We start from the raw sequence: 21,724 nt of genomic DNA on the forward strand, positions 1-21,724 counted from the left end.
ACTGTGGATAATTTGCATATTTTCTCTGAATTCAAAATCTCTCCCACTGAAGGAATCAATGCACTGAATAAATCTCCTAAAACCTCCATAAAACTAGCTCTTTTTACACGTGCTAGTTCCCCTACATGGTTGTTGATTCTAGAGAGCTTGTCAACATGGTATATTTTAGGAAAAACAATTCCAAAATAACAGCTTCCATACCGTCTATCAGGAAGTCTGAAATATGCCTTGTTACCGCATATACAATAAATTCCTGGAAATATTGAATCATTTCCGTATTTGAATCCCCAGCCCCCAATCCCCTCCAATGTATGCTCACAAACACTAGAACCAACGAAAATATTATTATAATCATTAGCAACTCTTTTGAGACAGATTTTCCCTTTCTTTTCAGCGTTCAGAGTCATTGCAGCATGAGCCTTTTCAGCAGATGATCATACCATATTGTCGCCCCATGTTGGAACTTCAGCCTTATTACTAAAGGCCTTCAGTTGATACTCCTTTCAACCATTTCAAGAAAAATCTTCTCTTCCCTATACAATTTACATGTCAAATTTCATTTATATGCATCTTCTATATCTACCTTTTCCCTATCTAAAAAATATTCTCCCATAAATCGTGTGTACAAAGGAGTCAAATCTGGGTTAAGGTTTCTACGTACAGGAATTTCTGAAAATATCCCATCCTCATCTGAATAAAAATACTGTAAACTACCTATCTTATAAAATCAACTATTCAAAACACTACAGGAGGTGGCATAGGTCAGTGGTAAATAATAATAAGTAAGCCCTTCCTCTACTGATGAAGGGAGCCTAGCACACACATAACACTTACTCACTCTCATGGTATCAACATATTGTACTTAAAGCTTAGAAAAATATTGGCAGAAGTATCATTTACTAATGTGGTGTGATGAAAATCTAACTCAACTGGTGCATCTACGGCTAACTTAATATTCCTACCACGAGGAATCTGTACGGGTGGTTTCATAACATTGACATCCCTAAAAGGTATCATATAATGCATAACTATGGCCACTATTAATCCTATAAGCATTCCAACAAATATACTACAAGCAGCTATTCTGCACCATTTCTTTATACAATTTGCCATCTGGAATTCTCAACTAGACTCCTTTTTCTGTAAAGTCAATCAAAGGTCACGCTGACCTAGGCTAGGTTAGCTTTCACGTATGCTCGTCTGTTACATCTATTATTTCTGGATCTGACCCGCTGCTTATATTGTCTTTGTTTTCATTTATGTAAAAATTTTCAAAATCTTCATGGATGATATATGTCCACTCAGGGCCTTTATACTTGTTATACTGTGCTCTGACCCTTCTACTTCTGCGGATGTGTCGTGATTGTTCGTCTTCACTCTGATCTGCTAAATCTGGCTAATTCTGTTCAGTAATTCTCTTAAACGACACCGGATTATTTTAACAGCACGTGGCCAATTATCACCCTTTCGACCTTCTTTGCTACTACTGCACAGGCACCCTCATCAGGTGGTCTTTTATTTTCGGTCTGTTGTGGCACGATCTGCCTGTTCTCGTCTTCAATTTTCTGATCTAACTGTCCAGGACTTACTGCTCCTTCTTCTGCCTGGACGTTTCCCTCCTCTCTTATTAATACCTGTTCAGATTGGTTTGACAGTGTGCTATCTTGTTCCTGAACTTGAACTCCTAATTCTAACTGGTCCGCCTCAGGGCTTGTCGAATCTGGATTATCTTCTGCATGAGGCGATCTTCTACGGTCTAACTGTCCCTTCCCAGACTCGTGAACTAACTCGTTCACTTCAGTTTGGGTTGCTTGCTCTTTCCCTAAGGGTTTCTGCACTTGCTCAGATTCCCTACCAGGCGTTCCTACTCTATTCTGAGCAGCTTCTTCTAGACCTGACTGATCCTGACTCTGTTCCTCTTTGTTTTATGTGTTCTAACAACCTCTTCAGGAAGATCTTCAAAGGGTTCCCATATGTTCTGACCTGGGCTCAGTTGCGATAGATCAGCTACTTCAGGATCTAGTGGTTGCGATCCCTCAGCTGCACAACCTTCAGCTGTCTCAACCCTTTCAGCTTGTTGAGAACTCTCATCAGGAGCTGGGACCCTTTTGGTATGACTGGCATGAATCCAATGTGGCGAACCAGCACACTTCACAGCCATTGTCGTAACTAATATGACCTGCTAAGGTATACCCCACCTGGGTGCTAGGCACGATTCTCGAGTGTTTTCTTTCACAACCACCCAATCACCGGGGTTCAGGTCATGCGCTGGATTCAGCTGTCTGGCAACTGCGTCTTCTCCAACCTGGTGAGAGATAGAACGCCCTTGGTCAGCCAGTTCTTTGCAATATTCCAGTTCTAAGTCATCAGTTATGGTCAACAACTTATTTCCTGGAACACAGGCCTGCCTCATGGCTCTCCCCATCAGGATCTCATGGGGGCTCAATCCCGTATTCTTGTCTGGGATGCTCCGGAGTCCCATGAGAACCAGGGACAGGGCATCTGGCCATTTAAGATCAGTGGACCTACACACTTTCCCAAGCCTGCATTTAATGGTGCCATTCAGTTGTTCTACCACTCCAGTAGCCTCTGGACGGTATGCACAGTGCAGTTTTTGCTCGACATTGAAAGCTTCACAGATGATTTGAATGATTTTGTTATTAAAATGTTTCCCTCTGTCTTACTCAATCTTTACTGGGAAACCGAACCTAGGGATGATTTCTCTCAATAACAGTTTTGGTATAGTGATGCTGTCATTCCTACGTGTAGGGAAAGTGCTACCCATTTGGAAAACAGGCACACAATGACCAATACATATTTCAACCCTCTGCAGACTGGGAGCTGAATGAAATCAATCTGAAAAAGGGACTACAAGCTTTACCTATTCTTCCTAGGGCTACTATCGTTTTCTTCCGGGATTCATTTGCTGGCAAATCAAACATCTTTGACAGAGGCTCTCTGCTACGGCTCTGAACCTTGGGTTGAACCAAACCTGTCTAAATAATCTTATCATGGCATCTTGTCCCACATGAGTGTCCCCATGATACATTCTGGCCATTTGGGACATCATGGAATCAGGCATAATTGGTCTTCCATCCACATACACCCATACATCATCATTTCCCCTCTGGTGACATCCGGTCCTTTCCCAACCTGCCCTTTCTTCTTCATCGGCTTCATCCTGTAGTTGCCGTACTTCCTCCCAGGTACCTACGCCTGCAAGTAGCATGATCTGGCAATTGCTTCCGTAATCTCCACCATCTGTATTTATGCCAATTTTATAGTGTGCACAATGCTGTGCCACTTGATCAGCATATCTGTTCCCAGCAGTCACCTTATCATTTCCTGACCTGTGAGCAGTGCATTTTACCACTGCCACTCTTTTCGGTAACTGTATTGGTTCTAGCAAGTCTTTTACAAATTTTCCATTTTTGATAGGGGTTCCTGAAGAAGTCACGAAATCTCTTTGCATCCAGAGCTAGCCAAAATCATGCACAACCCCGTAGCCGTAACGGCTGTCAGTGTAAATTGTAATTACTTCATTTTTGGCAAGCCTGCAGGCTTTTGTAAGAGCCACCAATTCAGCTATTTGTGCAGATTTTACACATGGTAAATAGAATGCTACGACTATCCCTTCCAATGTACAAATTGCATATGCAGCGAGGGTCCCTCCCGCTGCATCGCGCTTGCATGACCCGTCAACAAATAGCTCATTGGGCGAGTCTTCAAGAGACTCGTCTTGAATATCAGTGCGCGGTTTGGTGCACAACTCTGTATAGTCGATACAGTCATGCCCGATCTCACTGTCCTCCTTTATTTCTTCTACCTTAACATCTGGTAATAATGTCGCAGGATTGAGGATGGCGCACCTCACAATAGTCACGCTCTCAGCACCCAAGATCACTCGCTCATATTTAGTTAACCGGCTGGGTGTCAAATGCTGAGTTTTGGTACTAGTCAACAAAATTTCCACAGCATAGGGAACATGTACTTTCACAGGATGTCCCATAACAATGCCTTTACTTTGCTCAATACTTGCACAGGTGGCTGCTACCGCTTTCAGACATCCTGGCAAGGCAGCCGACACTGGATATAAGGTGGCAGAAAAGTAGGCCACTGGCCTCCACAGGAGCCCGTGCCTTTGGGCTAACACCGAGAGTGCACACCCATTTCTTTCACAGCAAAACAACCCAAAATTCTTTGCATAATCCGGCAACCCTAGTGCAGGGGCCTCACAAAGACTCACATTGAAGAAGAGAGTCTGCCCTATATATTTCAATCTGTGGGCTCGTCTAGAGTCCCAAACTTATCAAAAAGTGCACAGCCTCACAAAGACTCTGCCGCAGGGCCACAAATGCGTCTTTGCTTTTTTCTTCCCACTCTACAGGGTCTTTTTCTCGCTTCTTGGTCAATTGAATCAGAGGTTTTGCTAACATAGAAAACCCTAAAATCCACTGCCTACAATAACCCACGACAACCAGGAACATTCTTACCGCTTTCTGGGTTCTCGGGAGTTTCATTTCTTTGATGATTTTTACTCTATCCACTGTGACCTGCCTTTTTCCTGGTCGAACTAAATGACCTATGTACTTCACCTCTTCCAAACAGAACTGCAATTTTTCTGGAGATACTTTATGTCCTTTATCTGCTAGGTGATTTAACAGTGCAATTGAATCAACCACACAGTCATTTCAACAATGCTAACAATAGGTCATCGATGTATTGCACCAACACTGAGCGTCAGGGCAACATCAATGACTCAAAACATTTCTTAAGGATCTGACTGAATATAGAAGGACTTTCCGTGTAGCCTTGTGGAATCCGATTCCACATGAACACACGATCCTCGAACTTAAAAGAAAACAAATATTTGCTGTCAGGGTGCAATGGTATGGAAAAGAAAGCATGACACAAATCTATTACTGTGAACCATTTGGCTCGTGATGGTATCTGATACAGAATAACTGTGGGATTCGGAACTACTGGACAACAAGGAACCACAATTTTATAAATTTTTCGCAAATCCTGTACAATTCTATATTTCCCATTTGGCTTTTTAATTACCATGATCAGTGAATTACATGGGCTGCCCATCACTTCAGCTATACCTTGTTCAAGCATTCTTTGAATTTCTTCCATCACTCCTGCCTTTACCTCCGGACTCATTTTGTACTGGCGTGTATTGGGGAATACCACTCCTTCCTTTACAGTTACTTGTATTGGGTCAACATCTGCTATCAATCCTTCTTCTTTCCCTGTAAAATCCCATACTTTAGGATTTACTGCAGTCTGTATTTCCTTAGGCAAATCACTTTGGGACATTAACGTGAACGCTCGAGCGTCTTGTTCGGCCATCAGGAATTTGTATACTCCATCTTCGTCAGGTGTCCTTATTGCAACCCCATCTGGTGTGCAAAAAATGGTACAATTCATTTTACACAAAAGATCCCTACCTTGCAAATTAACGGGGCTGGAATCACAAACTACAAATTTATGCATCTGCTTAAACTTCCCTATTCTCACTTCCATTGGATCTGTGAGCGGTGTCTCAATGTATTGTTGGCTACGGCTACTACCTGGATAGTTTCACCCGAGAGGGAAAGATTTGGATTATCTGCCGATCTCACAGTGGACCTACTTGCGCCAGTATCCAAGAGGAAGGTGAGATCATTCCCCTCCACTTGACCCTCAATAAAAGGACCTGACTGATCCACTGCTAAGGAGGCACCCAGCACGCACCCCCTTTCTTTCCCTCTCAGGCCCTGTCAATCATCGAGGTCTGAGAGGAAAGTATCCTGCAAAAGATATTGAGTCGTTAAATAATTCCTCTTACCCCCTTCTCCTTGGTGTCCGTCGTCTGCACTATGTCTGGACTGGGATGAGTGATTTTGCATAGGAGCAACTGGTAACTGATTCTGCGGTCCCCCTCCCTGCTGATTGGGGTTCCTTAACTCCTCATTCTCCGCCTGTAAATTAGAGTTCGGACCTTTATTAGTTTGTACATTCTTATACTCGTTTTGCCAATGCCCCAATTTTCCACACACATGACACGGGACCTTCTTCTTTCATTCCTCTATATTCATTTTTCCCTTAAACCTTCCTCCTCTGCCTTCCCCTGTGGTCTGCCCTTTCCCTGTTCTTTCCTCCTATTGCTTGAGCAACAGTTGGTTTGCTGTTCCACCAGTTTCACCTGTGCCCACATAACCTTTTTTCTCTAACTGTTTTCTCTTATTGTCGATTTCGTCTCCACAATATTTTGCATATTTGAGTATATCATCTATGGGTTTTATTTGCCAACACAACATATGCTGTTTGATCATATCTCCGATTTCAGGTTTCAATCCTGTCACAAATCAATACACAAACTGTCCCATGACTTTGCTAGTGATATTATCTATTCCACTATACTGTTTGTATACTTGCAGTAATCGTTCATAATATGCATTTATCGATTCATTTTTCTCTTGTGTAGTACGGTCAATTCTTACACAATCAGTTTCTTTAGGGGGGGGGTTTCCCCTTCAAATAGGTAACTACCTGACCGTATTTTCTCATCACGTTTGGCGATGGGGCTCCTGTTTTGGGGTCTCTGGGATACTCGTCATTTGGCCAATCTACAGTGATTTTACATTCTGTCCGCACATCCGGGGGCACTACTATTTCAAACAGTCCATCAAAGTCTTTTAATAATACCTTTGACACTTTTACAAATCGGTCTACCTGCCGGTACCATTCAACAGGATTATCTCTTAAGTTTGGTGAAGTCCTTCGTAAAGGATAGTATATCCTGTCTTGTCCATGGAACATGCACATACCCACCTTCGGGTACTTCTCTTATTGGAAAAACCCCTTCTACTTTGTCTTTTTCTTGTAACACATATCTGGAAGCAGTCTTGCTTCCCTGGGCTTCATCCCTTTTCTTTGTCCACCTGTTCCTCTATTTTTCCAAGTCACCCCATTTCTGAAGAGTCGTCAACAATTCTTTAATCTGTAATTTCCTTCCTGATACATTCATGTGTTCCAGATCCTTTTCACTAAATTCTGCTCTGTAGGGTCGTTGCAATGCTTTAGACCTCCCTATGTCAATGTCAATGTCAAATCACTTAATTTTTCATGATATATTTTAACATTTCGAGTGATGCTTTTACACATAAACAACAATTTAGCATCACTATAGGTGTTTAATCGGTCTAAACCCACATTTCCTGCTATCAATTCCTCTAATTCTACTCTTAATTTATATACGTCTAGGACTTCGGTAACTGATTTGGTCTTTCTCTTTCTCGAGACCATCTCTCTATTTCTTCAGGAGTAACGATTGATCCACTCTGAGTGCTCGAGCCAGGATCTAGCCTTACCTCTTTTCGAGCTCGAGGAATGGTTCTTCTCGGGGTATCATCTAATTTACCCCCTATGGGCAAATCCATTAAGGATATTATTGATTCACATTCACTCATTTGATCATCATTGACTATTGTTTCCTGTCGTATTTCAGGTACAGACGTGTTTGTTAAACTTTGTACTACAGGATTCAAAGTGGTAGGTGTTACACTTTTACAGGATTCGGGCCAACGGATTGGGTCCCGTATAGTGGTACCACTGTCCCAATAGTTACTGGAATCGTTAAAGCTTCCGGATGAGCACCTAATTGAGTTATTTTCTGGATTAATTCTTCCCTGTTTTTACTAATGGCAGCTCTTTCCTTATCATGCAATCCTCTTTCTTCTGTTGGTTTATGCACTACTTGCGGAACTAGCGGTATAGGTAAGCTTGGTGTGGGGGCCCTTGGAGAGGGATGCCGCTCCTGGTAAGGAGGCGGTCTTTTCATCAATATATCATCTAAATAATCATCCTCATGTCATACTACTCATAGGATTCAAACTATTTTTCTTTTCAGTACATTTTCCGCCAGTAAACTCCTCCCCTTCTCTCATGGGGAACATTCCTTCGATCATGGTTGCTCCTATCCAACCCTTCATTACAGTTTCTCGGTTATCCTTTGGTAAACTTGGATAAAGTTCCTTCAGACCCTTCGAGCCCTTCTTATTTATTTGATCGAGAGCCTCTAGTTCCCATTCTTCTAACGCCTAATATTGCGCCATCCTAGGTCGGGGCACAAGCTTATTCATTCTCCTTCTCAAATTATGTAATCCTTCTCTATTAAAGCAACCATGTTCCGGGAATGCTAATACTCCATCATCTTTCGTATACTCTGCCCAATTTTCTACCCATATACAAGTATGGTAACCTCTCTCAAATGCCATGTGCGATACGGGTGTTCCAGGGGGAACGATAAGAATGCCCTCCCTCGTTCCTATCCGTTTGTTGGGTTTGAACAAGTTTTTCAATTTTCCCATAAGTGTCAATTTCTTGTTTGGGCTGTACATATTTGCTACTCTTTCGCTTAAAAATCATCTTCCTGCATATCCTAAAGGTTGTCCACTAGGATGCAAAACCTTCCTTGGAGTGTAGTAGAACGGCATATGGGTTTGTCTAACACTCCTTCAAACACAATGCTTGATACAATCCCTGCGGTGAACCACCCGGGATTTTTCCTTTATTTATTTGCCAACCCATACTGTTGCTGCGTTTGAGCTACGTCAGTTCTACTTCCCACGGGTTTGACCCTTTCTTCACAATTTCGCTTACACGCCCGCTGGTTACTCCAATCCCACCGCGGTCTGTCGTGATGTCAGCACTTTCCCACGACTGATTCTTTCCCTCGCGTTTCTTGCGCTTTTATTCAGAACAACATAAAAACATTTGCTACTATGTTTGATCTTCTAAACTAAAATCCGCACATACTTACGAATAGAATCTTCTTCTATTTTACTCTCCACATCCGTCTTATCCTTCACGCACTGCAAGCAGAACCTACTTTCCAGTTTGCCCTTCACTTAAGTATCGGCACTCCTACTATTCTCCTAATGCTACCCTTACTAGGTAATATAGGACCAAGATTTCGCTAGCGAGCCCTTTACTGTCATAAACTCTTGATTCCCTAACTTAGTGCCTAGAGTCCTGCGTAACTCTTCAGCACTGACCAAACAAGTAACCTCAACTGCAGTGTAACTACCAGTTGCTACCTGCTTCCAATATTCCTAGGAATTTCCGGACAACATGTCACAGGTACCACATTTACATGTAACATAGAGAGGTTAGTTAACACATATGACACATATATTTTCGGATCCTTTCCACGTCTTTTACTCACCTCAGTACTTCGCCTAAGTTTTGTTCATTTACTTACCTTACCTAGCCACTTATACCCTAACCATCCCTCTGCTACCACGCTTTACTGATGGCGCGCAAGCTTCCCCGAGCCGGAGCTGACAAGCTTCACAAACACACACTCAACACACTGGGCCCCATTCACCCATCCGCACCTGTCCGGTTCGGCGATCCAAATACTTACCCTTACGTTCCTGTCATATATTTCCCTTGAGGTCTTACCACACCTCAAGCCCTGGATCCTAGCGTTGAAGTGGCTGGTAGATAAGGATTTACTCACTTTTTAGTCGGTCTAATTAGCTGTCTTGAATAACCACACCTGTAGGAGGTTTGAACAATCTTTACATAAGAATTTTGCATAAGGTAAATACAAAGAGAAATATTCTCTATAAACCCTACAAAGTCACAGATTGCAATAGAAAACAGGCGCTTAAATCATTGCAGAAAATAACACCTGAAATGAAAAGCATACCATAGCAAAGGTATAGAAGTGTGCAACATCTAATAAACCCCAGGTACATGTGTGCTCATAATTACCTAAAAGTTTGGATAGTGACATGCAATGTCACACCGGACAGAACTCCCCTCTCTGGACCAGGAATGGAGCGGGACTCAGGATAACAACTCCGGACAACCCACGGGACCTCGGGTGGACTCCCCACTCTGGATGGACTTCGGGACCTCTGACTCTTCTCTGCAGGCTTCTCTAACTTCGGTATCAGCTTCCTCCCCTCGACTCCTCTGGTCACTCGATCGACCCACTGGACCTCCCGACAGCAATTCTGATGGATGTGGTATCACCTGACATAGATTCAGGCTGACAGCTCTCTATCTGCTTCTCTTCCCACTGCAATTCTAACCGACAGCATCGATGGCTACTGACGGACCAACTGAACTCTTATGACAGGACTCCGCCCTGTTATATACTTTCTACACCTTGGAAACAATCCTAAATGTTTCAATACATTGGGTTCTCAGTCTCTGATTGGATGGGGAAATGGGATGAGCACATCTCGTTAAGTCACACGAGTACCTTTCTGAACAGTTATTGTTTTCCCATTCCCTCAATGTTTCAAAGCTTTATTCCCACCCATTGTACACAAATGCAAATAACAATTTGATACAACAACATTTTGAGCAAAGCTTTCTCGTGGCAGCTTCTTCCCACAGTTCACAGTGTGTGACCTTGGCCTCCGGAGGACTCTTAGGAAATAATTTGGTGGTTTTCTCCCCCATGGGCACATGCGTGCCAACGATAGCAGCTCCAACTCATCAACCCCAACCAGTGACAAAAGCGAAACTAATAAATCATAAAGAAACATTTGTTAACATCCAGAAATAAACAATTATACAAATAGAAATGTTTCAACATTCCCACCAACTACTGTTGCTATCCCTATTGCGTTTGGCACTAATAACATTAAATGACACTTTAAAATCACAATTTAAGCTTGACCCGTCCACACACTATATTAGCGGCCAAGTTAAAACACTACTGCGCAGCTGCAAAAGATTCCCACCAAGAATGTGACATCATGCATTACGCGCCTGCGCAAAAAAGGAAACCCATTAAAACAGCCATATTTAATTCACAACATAAACGACAATGTTAATCAGTGCAAGCTTCGTGGGGATAACCATAAATTCTGAATTCTTCCCACAAATTTCACTCAAATTCACACGGTTAGTGCTGTTAACTGTTATGCTGGGGGGCTTTCTTGACCAGGGTTCCTTTCGAAACTCTGCACCATCACATATCAATAACACATGCCTTCCTAGCTAGAGCATTGTTTTTTTTTTTTATAAAAGTGAGTTTAATTTTGTGTATGATTATTAGCATCAAAAAGATGACTGCTCTTCTTGTGGAAGCATCGTGATAATGCTTTCTAATTGTTTATAAATTAGGGTCACCCAACGCAGGTTGACGAGGGCCAGACTACACACCCATTCTGGTTCCCATTTTCATTAACGCATGTAAATAGGATTCAGGTGGATATTGTGAAAACCTGACATGGCTCCACCCTCAAAGGCTTTACTGACTAGGTAGGTTTACATGATGACTCCATGTCATTGAGAATGCGATTCACCAGCACTGGGTTTTTCTTTTACAATCTCCTTCCTTTGAAGCAATCCCCACTGCCCCTTCTCCCCGGAGCACTTTCTTTGTCTCCTTCACCTAAAGCACTCTGCTTGCCTACCATTTACCTCCTCTCACGCACTAGCCTTTGCCCCCTCTCCTAGGCCCACCAGGCGCTCTATGCACCCCTACCACCTAGGGTGACCAATTATCATAGGTGTAAATTTAGGACGATGAGAGTAAAAATTCAGGACACTTCTTTGCTACCTCCTAATGGGTTCACGCAGAGATACATCACTTCGGTTTTTCCGCAGCTGTATGTGCTCACTGTATCCCTGCCTCCCTGCAATATGCTAGCTCTCACCAGTCCTCGTCGCTCCCACTGTGTATCCATTGCTTGCACCCCCAGTCTCTGTGCCTTGACCGGTGTTCATCCTCCTCGTCTTACCTTATGCCTGGTTGATACCCTGTGCTTAATTGTGTGTCCCCCCCCAAATGCACCCCCTTTGGTTTATGTATCGCTGCCTTCATAACCTGTAATTCCTGTGTCTGCTTCAGCTCACATTGTCTCACTGTAACCCTGCTCATCGTGTCTCTGCTCCCCATGCCTATGCGTCCAGTGCTTCCCCAGTCTGTCTCCATTCTCAGTCTATCATTACAACCTCCGGCTAGGTTTGATTAGTCTGTGCACACACCTACTAGTTACAACCTGGAATTTTCTCTTTATTCTGCTCGTTGAGGGGCCCTAGGGATAATCACACCAGATTCATAGCAGCCACCCAACAGGGTGTTAAAAATCAGGTAAAATTAGCACCATCATACTGCTTAACGTTATTAAATACCCACAAATAAAATAATCAGGTGACTCTTATTCTCTTGGGTTCAATATTTCCATACCCGGCATTTTCCTTTATGTAATAAAGCATTCTCGTTGTGTCTTTAATAACTGCATAGTATTCATTTGCTAAAACAAATCCAGGATTGCTTTAAACTGTATCCCAGTAAGCCCCATACACCAGAAACACAACACAAACCCTACGCTTGATTATAAATTGATTGTAAAACACACAATTGCCATCACATCCATCCACTACTAAACGCATAAGTAAAAAATATTTATATTTACACTAATAGCTCCAACTCTAAAAAATGCGAGACCTATTGCTTTGCAAATGCTTGTTCTTTCTTGGTGTTGTGCAGCATTGGCAAAGCCTATATGTCTAAAAGGTGAGACTTCTTGACTTTGCCAATGTGTGTTTATTATGGTTGTAAACCTCCTGTTCCTTGTGTAGATCTGGTCAGAGCCTCATCTGTGGAGTTACACTATGTGAAAGATGCTCAGATTATTGTCCGGGTCCCATCACGGGCTCTCTGATAGTATACAGGACTCCCTTGCAACAATTAATGACATTTTCTGCCGTTAATGTGATGCTCTTTGTTGTGTGGTCCAGTCACTGGAAAAGGCTCTGTTAGACCTGACAGCCATAGGGTGGTCTTTCCCTAATTATTTACCTGCCTCCCTCCATTTTCTGTGCTAGTTTTTGCTGACTTTAGGACTCTGCACCCGCTACCACTGCCAATCAGTGATACAGTGTTGATCTCTCCCCTAAACATGGTAACATGAGCTCACACTCACTTGGCATATTTAATTTGCTTATAAGCCCCTAGTAAAGTGCACTACATGTGCCCAGAGCCTGCTAATTATTTGCTACTAGTGGGCTGCAGCACTGACCGTGCCACCCACATATGCAGCCTGAAACCATGTCTCAGGCCTGGCACTGCAGTGCCTGTGTGTGAAGTTTACTGCCACTTCGACTTGGCATTTAAAGCTACTTGCCAAGCCTAAAACTCCCCTTTTGTTACATATAAGTCACCCCTAAGGAAGGCCCTTGGTAACCCAAAGTGCGAGACGCTATGTGAGTAAAAGGCAGAACATATACTTCTATGTTTTTTCATGTCCTGGTAGTGACAAACAGCTAAATTACTTTTTCACTGCTATAAGGCCTACTCCCCTCATTGGCTAGAACTGGGAATTCCTTAGAATACCTTTAATCTGTAATTCCTGATTGGAAAGGAGTAGCGGTTTCATGTTTTATATCTTTGCAATGGTAATGATAAATCCTCTTCACTGGTAAAGTCTGAATTAACATTACTATTTTAGAAAAGCTACTTTTAGAAAGTGGACTTTTCTCTGCTTGTACTTCTTTATGTGCCTTACACCCTGTCTCTAATACACGTCAGGCCTAGGTGACCGACCCCTTTGTGTATTCCTTCTAGAGAGCTACAGACACTGCAAGGGTTGGGTGTGATTTTGCACTTATCTGCATCCCAATGGATTTTTCTGGGCAGATGGGAGGAAGGGGCCCACTCTTACCTTTCACAGGGTAGTAGATGGACCCCATACAAAGGAATGATAACTCCCTTTGGTAGTCTGGAGTGAGTGCTGGGATTGGAAGAGATACTGGTGCACTTCAGAACCACTCTTTGAAGTTTCCCTCACATCAAAGGCACATTTGGATGTAAATGCAGAGTCTCTGGCCCCATCAAATCCACTTATGGATCTACACAGAACCGCTGACAAAAGACTCAACTGGAGTCTTGGTTTCTCCTTGAGTCTACACTCCGCGATAGGAGGGCGTCAAGGAAGGATCGTATTCCCTTGCTCTGCCTATGGCATCTTTACATTGAAAGTGTAATCTAGAATTTCTTCAGTGCACTTGTCTCTGTGGTCAATTAAATGTCTCATTAAATGCCAATAGATTTTCGTGATGGACCTGCCATTTAAGCTTATCCAGTGTTTTTTTTTTCTTCCAACAGGTGAAATAAATGCAGTAACGAACAAAAAAGGTGAAGGCATTAAATGTGTTTGTTTGTACTTGTAGAGCGCACTGCTACCCAGGGGTCTTGTAGCGCTGTATTCATACCGCTGTGGAACCCTTCCTGGTTTTCATGTGGATTGTCCACTCCTGGGCACCCCCAAGGTGAAGCCAGGCATCCTAGCGCTGTTGGGGCCGTTGTGGAGATTAAGCAAGCTATTGCCCAGAGTTGCAGAGTGGGACCTATGATTAGAAGAGGCACCGAGGCGAGAATGATCAGGTCCCGGGAAATTGAGTCCAAGGGCCGCCAAAGCAGGAATTGAACCCTGGTCCCGGGCCAGACCTCTGCATCAGGGTCTGCCGCTCTAACTATTGAGCCACACTTCTCCATTAAACATCACTTGTGTAGGAAGTGATGTAAAAACAGTGCACCTCGAAAATTCTTCCCTTGAAGGCTAATGCCTCGCCAAAGTCTGTTTCTACAGCAGAAAACCCAAACTGCCCAATGTGGTCTGTACTTGACTCTTAGGGATCACCTGGTTTACATTGATGTAATAACACACTGACATACTGAAGCAAGTCTGATAAGGTTCTCATTACGACTGAAGAGCTATCCTGGATCAGAAAGAACACACAGAAGAGAACCCGTATGAATATCTAGAAAGTGACAACACATTTATTAGGGAGAGAAAGAGCAAGTGCAACATCAGAAAATCATACTGGAGAAGAACCATATTGATTGACTGATTGTGAAAACATTTTCTTTGCAATGAAAGACCTAATGTAGCATCAGAGTGTCCACCAGAAACCATGTATATGTACAGAATGTAATAAAGTGTTCCATAGGAAGAAGAATCTAAGGCAGCATTACAAAATCCACACCGGATAGAAACCATATGAATGTATTGACTGTAATAAAGTGTTCATAAAGAATAAAAACCTAAAGCAGCATCCACAAATGCATACCGGGGAGGGACTGTATAAATGTATAGAATGTGACAAAGCATTTGTAGTAAGTGATCAACTAAAACGACATCACAAAATCCACACTGGGGAGAAACCATATAAATGTATAGAATGTGATAAGGCATTTATAACACTTGGAGAGCTAAACCATCACCAGAAAATCCACACTGGGGAGAAACCATATAAATGTACAGAATGTGACAAAGCATTCATTAGAAAGTCACATCTAATGGACCATCAGAAAATCCACACTGGGGAGAAACCATATAAATGTATAGAATGTGATAAGGCATTTATAACACTTGGAGAGCTAAAACGACATCACAAAATCCACACTGGGGAGAAACCATATAAATGTACAGAATGTGATAAGGCATTTATAACACTTGGAGAGCTAAACCAACACCAGAAAATCCACACTGGGGAGAAACCATATAAATGTGCAGAATGTGACAAAGTATTTATATCAAATGGAATGCTAAAGCAACACCAGAAAATCCACACTGGCGAGAAACCATATAAATGTACAGAATGTGACAAAGCATTTACAAGAAATGGAGATCTAAAGCTACATCACAGAATCCACACTGGGGAGAAACCATATAAATGTACAGAATGTGACAAAGCATTTACACAAAATGTATTTCTAAAACTACATCAGAAAATCCACACTGGGGAACAACCATATAAATGTACAGACTGTGACAAAGTATTTATAGCAAATCGAACGCTAAAGCAACACCAGAAAATCCACACTGGGGAGAACCCATATAAATGTACAGAATGTGACAAAGTATTTATATCAAATGGAAACCTAAAGCTACATCAGAAAATCCACACTGGGGAAAAACCATATAAATGTACAGACTGTGACAACGCATTTGTAGAAAATGTAAAGCTAAAGCGACATCAGAAAATCCACACTGGGGAGAAAGCATATAAATGTACAGAATGTGACAAAGCATTTATAGAAAATGTAAAGCTAAAGCGACATCAGAAAATCCACACTGGGGAGAAACCATATGAATGTACAGAATGTGATAAGGCATTTATAACACTTGGAGCGCTAAAGCTACATCAGAAAATCCACACTGGGGAGAGACCATATAAATGTACAGAACGTGACAAAGTATTTATAGCAAAGGGAAACCTAAAGGTACATCAGAAAATCCACACTGGGGAGAAACCATATAAATGTACAGAATGTGACAAAGTATTTATAGCAAATGGAAACCTAAAGCTACATCAGAAAATCCACACTGGGGAGAAACCATATAAATGTACAGAATGTGACAAAGAATTTATAGCAAATGCAAACCTAAAGCGACATCAGAAAATCCACACTGGGGAGAAACCTGACCAATGTACAGAATGTGACCAGGCATTCATTAGAAAATCACATCTAATGGAACATCAGAAAGTCCACTTTGGGGAGAAACCACATCAATGTACAGAAGGTGACAAAGCATTTATAACAAAGAGAGGGCTAACGCTACTTCAGAAAATCTCCACGGAGGAGAAACTATATGAATGCACTGAATGTGACAAAGCATTAATACCCAATGGAGAGCTGAAGCAACATTAGAAAATCCACACCAGAAATAGACTATTCAACTGCACTTAATGTGAGAAGGTATTTATTAGAAAGTCGCATCTTATGCAGCATCAGATAGTCCACGTAGGAGAGAAATCCTATAAATGTACATAATGCAAAAATACATTTATTACTAGGCAAAGATAAATACTACATCAGAAATTCCACACTGGTGAGAAACGATATGGCTGTATTAAATGTGACTTAGCAGTTATTACAAAGCAAAGTTTAAAAATCTATCAGAATATTCACACATGAAAGAAACCACATAATTGAACAAAATGTGACAAAACATTTATTCCAAATGGAGGGTGACCATTCAACTGCACTGCATGTGACAAGGTATTTATTATAAAGGGAGAGTTAAAGTAATATCAGTGTCCACACTGGGGAGAAACCACATGAATTTACAGAATGTGACAAGAGATTAATTACAAAGCAAAATGTAATACAAGATCAGGAAGTTCACACATGGGAGAAAATATATGTATGTCCTGAATACCACAAAGCATTCATAATAAATGGAAAACTGAAGCAAAATCTGAACATCTACATGGCAAGAAATCCAATGTATGTACAGAGTTTAATAAAGTCTCCCACAGGAAGAATAAGCTAATGCAGCATAAACAAATACACACTAGGGAGAACCCTTATTAATTAATAGAATGTGACAAGGGATCGATTACAAACAAAATGTAATATATCAGCCCTATTTAACATACAACTCCACGGGCTACGAGAGATTCCTATTAACCAGGTTCAGACTAGACAGCTTTCACCACCTGGTTACCTCTCCTCAAATTAACACCTGGAAAAAACCTCTTTAAGCTTGTCCTTGTGATGACCGCTCCCCCCATTCGACAATCCACATCACGCTTTTCTGTAAATTCTATTCAAGAGCTGAGGCGCCATTGGCTTCTGCCAATACTCAAGATTATGGGCCTCCGCAGGTGCCGCCCGGCTTATCTTGCTCTCCAATTCCTAGACGCCGAACCCTTTGCTCGAAGGGTTGCGACCTTCTTAAAGCTAGTTACCAAACACAGGCAGAACCTGGGATGATCTAGGATTGTACCCCATCCCCAACTAGCCACTGTTCACAACTGTTAGTACTGTAACCCCTTCATATGGAATCAATTTCTGGAATTTTTTTCACTTGTTTTTAGCTTTTTCTCAAACACGCAAAAATTTCTTATCCTAATCATCCATCGAATAGCTTGTTTTCCGGTGAAACTGTACTTTATACGTAAATGAAATTATTTGATGGACAGCACGAAATTTTAACTTGTAGTGTGTCTACCCTTACTTTTACTAGCTGTCTTCTTAATGAAAAACAATTTTATGGAAAAATGTTTTTGTAAATGAATTTTATTGTTATTTTATGGCTGTTCTTCTTACACCCGAATAAAGCTTGATTTGATTTGATTTAATATATCAGAATGTTCACACAGGAGAGAAACTCTATAAATGTATTGAATGTGACCACGCATTCATAAATGGAGAGCTAACTCGACATCAAAAGTCAACCGTGAAGACCGCACTGAATTTAGCAAGGCATGTATTGGCAAGGGAGAATTAAAACCGCATCAGAAAATCCCCACTGAGAAAAATCTATATGAATGTACAGACTCCATCAATAAATGGGTATTAAGCGCAGCAAATCATCAGTGAGGTTTTCAAGGTGCTGCATAAGGAATTTTTGTCCGGAAGGGCCTATCGGTTGAACAGCCACGTCTTGAGTCCTTTCCAGATTCAGTGATGAGGCAGATCTCAGGTGCAGGGGGGAGTTCATTCCAGGTCTTTGCTGCCAGGTGGGAGTAACCGCGGCCTCCGTGCCAGGTGCTTTAGACTCTCGGAGTTTAAGCTAGGAAGAGGGAGGCGGACTGCAGGTGTCTGGTGGAGAGCCATCTAAAGATCATGTTGATTTGCTTCTTCAAAGAGAGCTTGTTGTCCAGGACAATGCTGGAGTCACCGGGCATGGTCGGTAGGGGAGGGGAAGAAGCCAGATTTTACTTACCCCGATGCGTTGCTTCAAGGAGATACGTGGTTACTGAAGATGAGGACTTCTGTCTTGTCCGTGTTCAGTTTTAGGCAGTTGTGCTTCATCCAGTCGGTGATGTTGGCCGGTCACCTATGTAAGTTGTCTCTGGAGGTAGTGAGGTGGGTCTAGTCGGTGTAGAAGATGACCTTCAGCCCGTGCAAACTAACAATGTTGGCTAGGGGTGTCATGTAAGTGTAGAAGAAGGGGGGGCTAACTGAGGATCCTTGTGGGGTGCTGCAGATGATGTCCTTGGGTTCAGAAGTTGGGCGGGAGTCTGATTGTCAGTTTTTTTCTGGTGAAGTAGAATGCGATCCATTTGAGGGCATTTCCTTGGATTCTGATCTGGTGTGCTTGTCGATCAGGATCTGGTGGGAGACCATGTTGAAGGCAGCTGACAGGTCAAGGAAGATGAGGGCTGCAGTCTCATGGAGGGGTCTGATGTCATCTATGGCTGCTGTCTGTGCTTTGCAGCCGAACTGGGAGGAGTCAAGGAGGTTGTGCTCCTGGTGTCTGGTCACCTGCCTTTTTGATCGACCTCTCGAAGACTTTGGCCGGGAACGAGAGCAGGAGTATCAGTCGCGAGTTCTTCAGCTGCTCTAGGTCTGCTGAAGGTTTTTTCAGGAGGGGTTTCACTTCTGCGTGTTACCACTCTTCCGGGAAGGAGTCCATGGCTATGGATCTGTTCAGTGGTTTTGTGAGCTGTATGCTGATAACCTTGCTCATGAGATTAAAGATAAGGTGGGGGCATGGATTAGTGGGTACCCCAGAGTACTTCATTATAAAGGGTGTCTTGTGCAATGCACAAGACACCAGTCTTGGTGGGTGAGAGGAAGTCGAGGCTGTCACTTGCGGAGAGCTGAGATTCAAAGTCCCTGTAGATGACTGCAATCTTCTAATGGAAGTAGTCAGCAAGCATGTCCCACAGATCCCAGAAGGGAGTTATGATATTCTCAGTGGACGCAGGGTTGCTGAATTCCCTAACGATGGCGAAGAGCTCATTGTTGTGGTTTGAGCTGATCTCTATGCTCTATTTAGAGCACTCTTTTTCGCTTCTTTAAGGAAGAGGTGGTAGTGGTTGATCGCTGTTCTGAAGGTGGTGTAGTATACTGTATCTTTACTGGTACTCCATATTCTTTCTAGCCAACAATAGTCTCATTGAGAGGTCTGAAGTTCCCGGGTAAACAAGTTGGCACACTTTGCAGATTCTCTGATCTTGCTCGGCGGGGGTGACATAGTCGGTGATCCAGTCTGTGAAGTTCTTGATGGCCTGTTTAAGGTCTGGATCTGGGTGGTCAGTTGGCAAGGAGAGTGTTGTTCCAGTTCGCATCTGAGACAGTTTTCAAGTTGCGCTGAGGTGTGCTGGGTGGTTTGGTTTTGGTTTCTGTAGCTTTGTGCCCTGTGATGGTGAAGTGGACAATGGAGTTGGTCGGTCCAGGTGAGTTCTGTGACATGGTGGTACTTGATTGTTTAGCTGGAGATGAAGAGGGAGTCAAGCATGTGCCCTACGATGTGTGTTGGGTTGATGATGAGGTGGATGAGGCTGATGTTGCTCATGCTTTCTATTAGGTTGTCAGTGCTGGCATCGCTAAGGTCTTCCATGTGGAAGTTGAGATCTGCTATGAATGTATAGTGTTCAGAGGAAATGGCGAGTTGGGTGATGAAGCAAGGGATGGCTTTGCAAGACTCAGGGCGAGTTCCTGGAAAATGTGACAAAGTGTTCTTAATGAAGTAACCATATGAATGTACAGAAAGTGACAAGGCATTTATTAGAAGGGCACCGCACAGCCACTGTACCATAGGAAAGCCCACCCTGGGGAGGAACCATATAAAGGGCCAAGGGTTGTTGTAGACGAATCTAGGACACTATTCTAATTTTCCCAATTCATGCCCAAATATAGATGTCTTATCATATCCATATATAGGCATAAGAATCATGTCCATATTTAGACATAGCCAATGCAGTCCAAAAACGGCATGGCTACTTCCACTAGTTCTTAGAATCCACAACGAGTTCTTGGAAAAACTAACCTTCAGCAGCCCAGGACTTCCCCCTGCTTCAGTATTGATTTGTCCCAGAACTCCTGGAGTTTGTAAAGAACTGCGAGTTCTTAGTGACGTTATTTTGTCCAACCTTGCGTCAAACTCGGCACCTTTTAGGTATAAGTATGCCCACGTTTGACCTGAAAACTACACGGTGGTTTGGAGCAGATCGACGAACTACTTGCCCGGCGCCTTGCTGTAGCAAGCGCCTCAGGAAGCCGATCCTCCAGCTGACGCACTGAGAGAGACACTGTCTTTTCTCCTGCAGAGAAATCCAGCTCCAGTGTTTCCCTGCTACCCTTGCGGGTTACTAGGAGATCGAGTCCTGAGAGAGAGATACAAGACCTCCTTCATTCTAAAACCAAGGTACGGAGCTGATTAGATCCTTAGAGAATTCTTGGATAGATTCTTGGCAGAAAAATACTAAACTTAAGCTACACCTCACTTACTTCTTCCCTTGGACTAGACTCAGGTTAGGTATACCGGGGTAGGCGTATTTTAGATGCACCAGTTGAGTACTTTTTTATCATTATCATTGAATGTATTTCATCCATTTTATGCATCTTATGGCTTAGAAACGATATCATGCGTTTACAGTATTATTACATAATACTCTTTTTACTGTACATACTTTACTTCATAGCAAGTATTGCGATTGTAGCAATTCACTTCTCTTGCACGAGAAAGAAGGCTGCTCAATAAATAACCTCTATTATTGAAAACGCCCGTCTCTCTATTTCTCTGCAAACTCTGGTGAAACGAAGCATGCACGATTGACTGAGTAAAATAGCCATTTATTGTTTCTGTGACTCTGAAGATATATTTCTTATTCTTCGGGAACAAAGTTGTCACGTTTATGCAGTTGTCAGAAACTAATCCCTTCTTGTTCATTCAAGAAAGTTTCTAGTGACCTCTGAGCTAGCTGCCATTCACAATTAAGTCTAACATATTCAATAGAGACC

At 42.5% G+C, this 21,724-nt stretch overlaps 1 protein-coding gene across 1 annotated transcript in view; it reads left to right on the forward strand.

Annotated features, from left to right (window-relative positions):
• Positions 1 to 21,463, forward strand: part of LOC144764032 (uncharacterized) — a 94,912-nt gene extending 73,449 nt beyond the window's left edge. Inside the window, exon 2 of the mRNA XM_078650171.1 lies at positions 14,126 to 21,463. Coding sequence (XP_078506297.1) covers positions 15,083 to 16,675 — 1,593 coding nt within the window. The 5' untranslated portion in view covers positions 14,126 to 15,082 and the 3' untranslated portion in view covers positions 16,676 to 21,463. The remainder of the gene's footprint in view (positions 1 to 14,125) is intronic.
• Positions 21,464 to 21,724: the final 261 nt, after the last annotated feature.

This window comes from Lissotriton helveticus, chromosome 6 (assembly GCF_964261635.1).
Source record: "Lissotriton helveticus chromosome 6, aLisHel1.1, whole genome shotgun sequence".
NCBI lineage: Eukaryota > Metazoa > Chordata > Amphibia > Caudata > Salamandridae > Lissotriton > Lissotriton helveticus.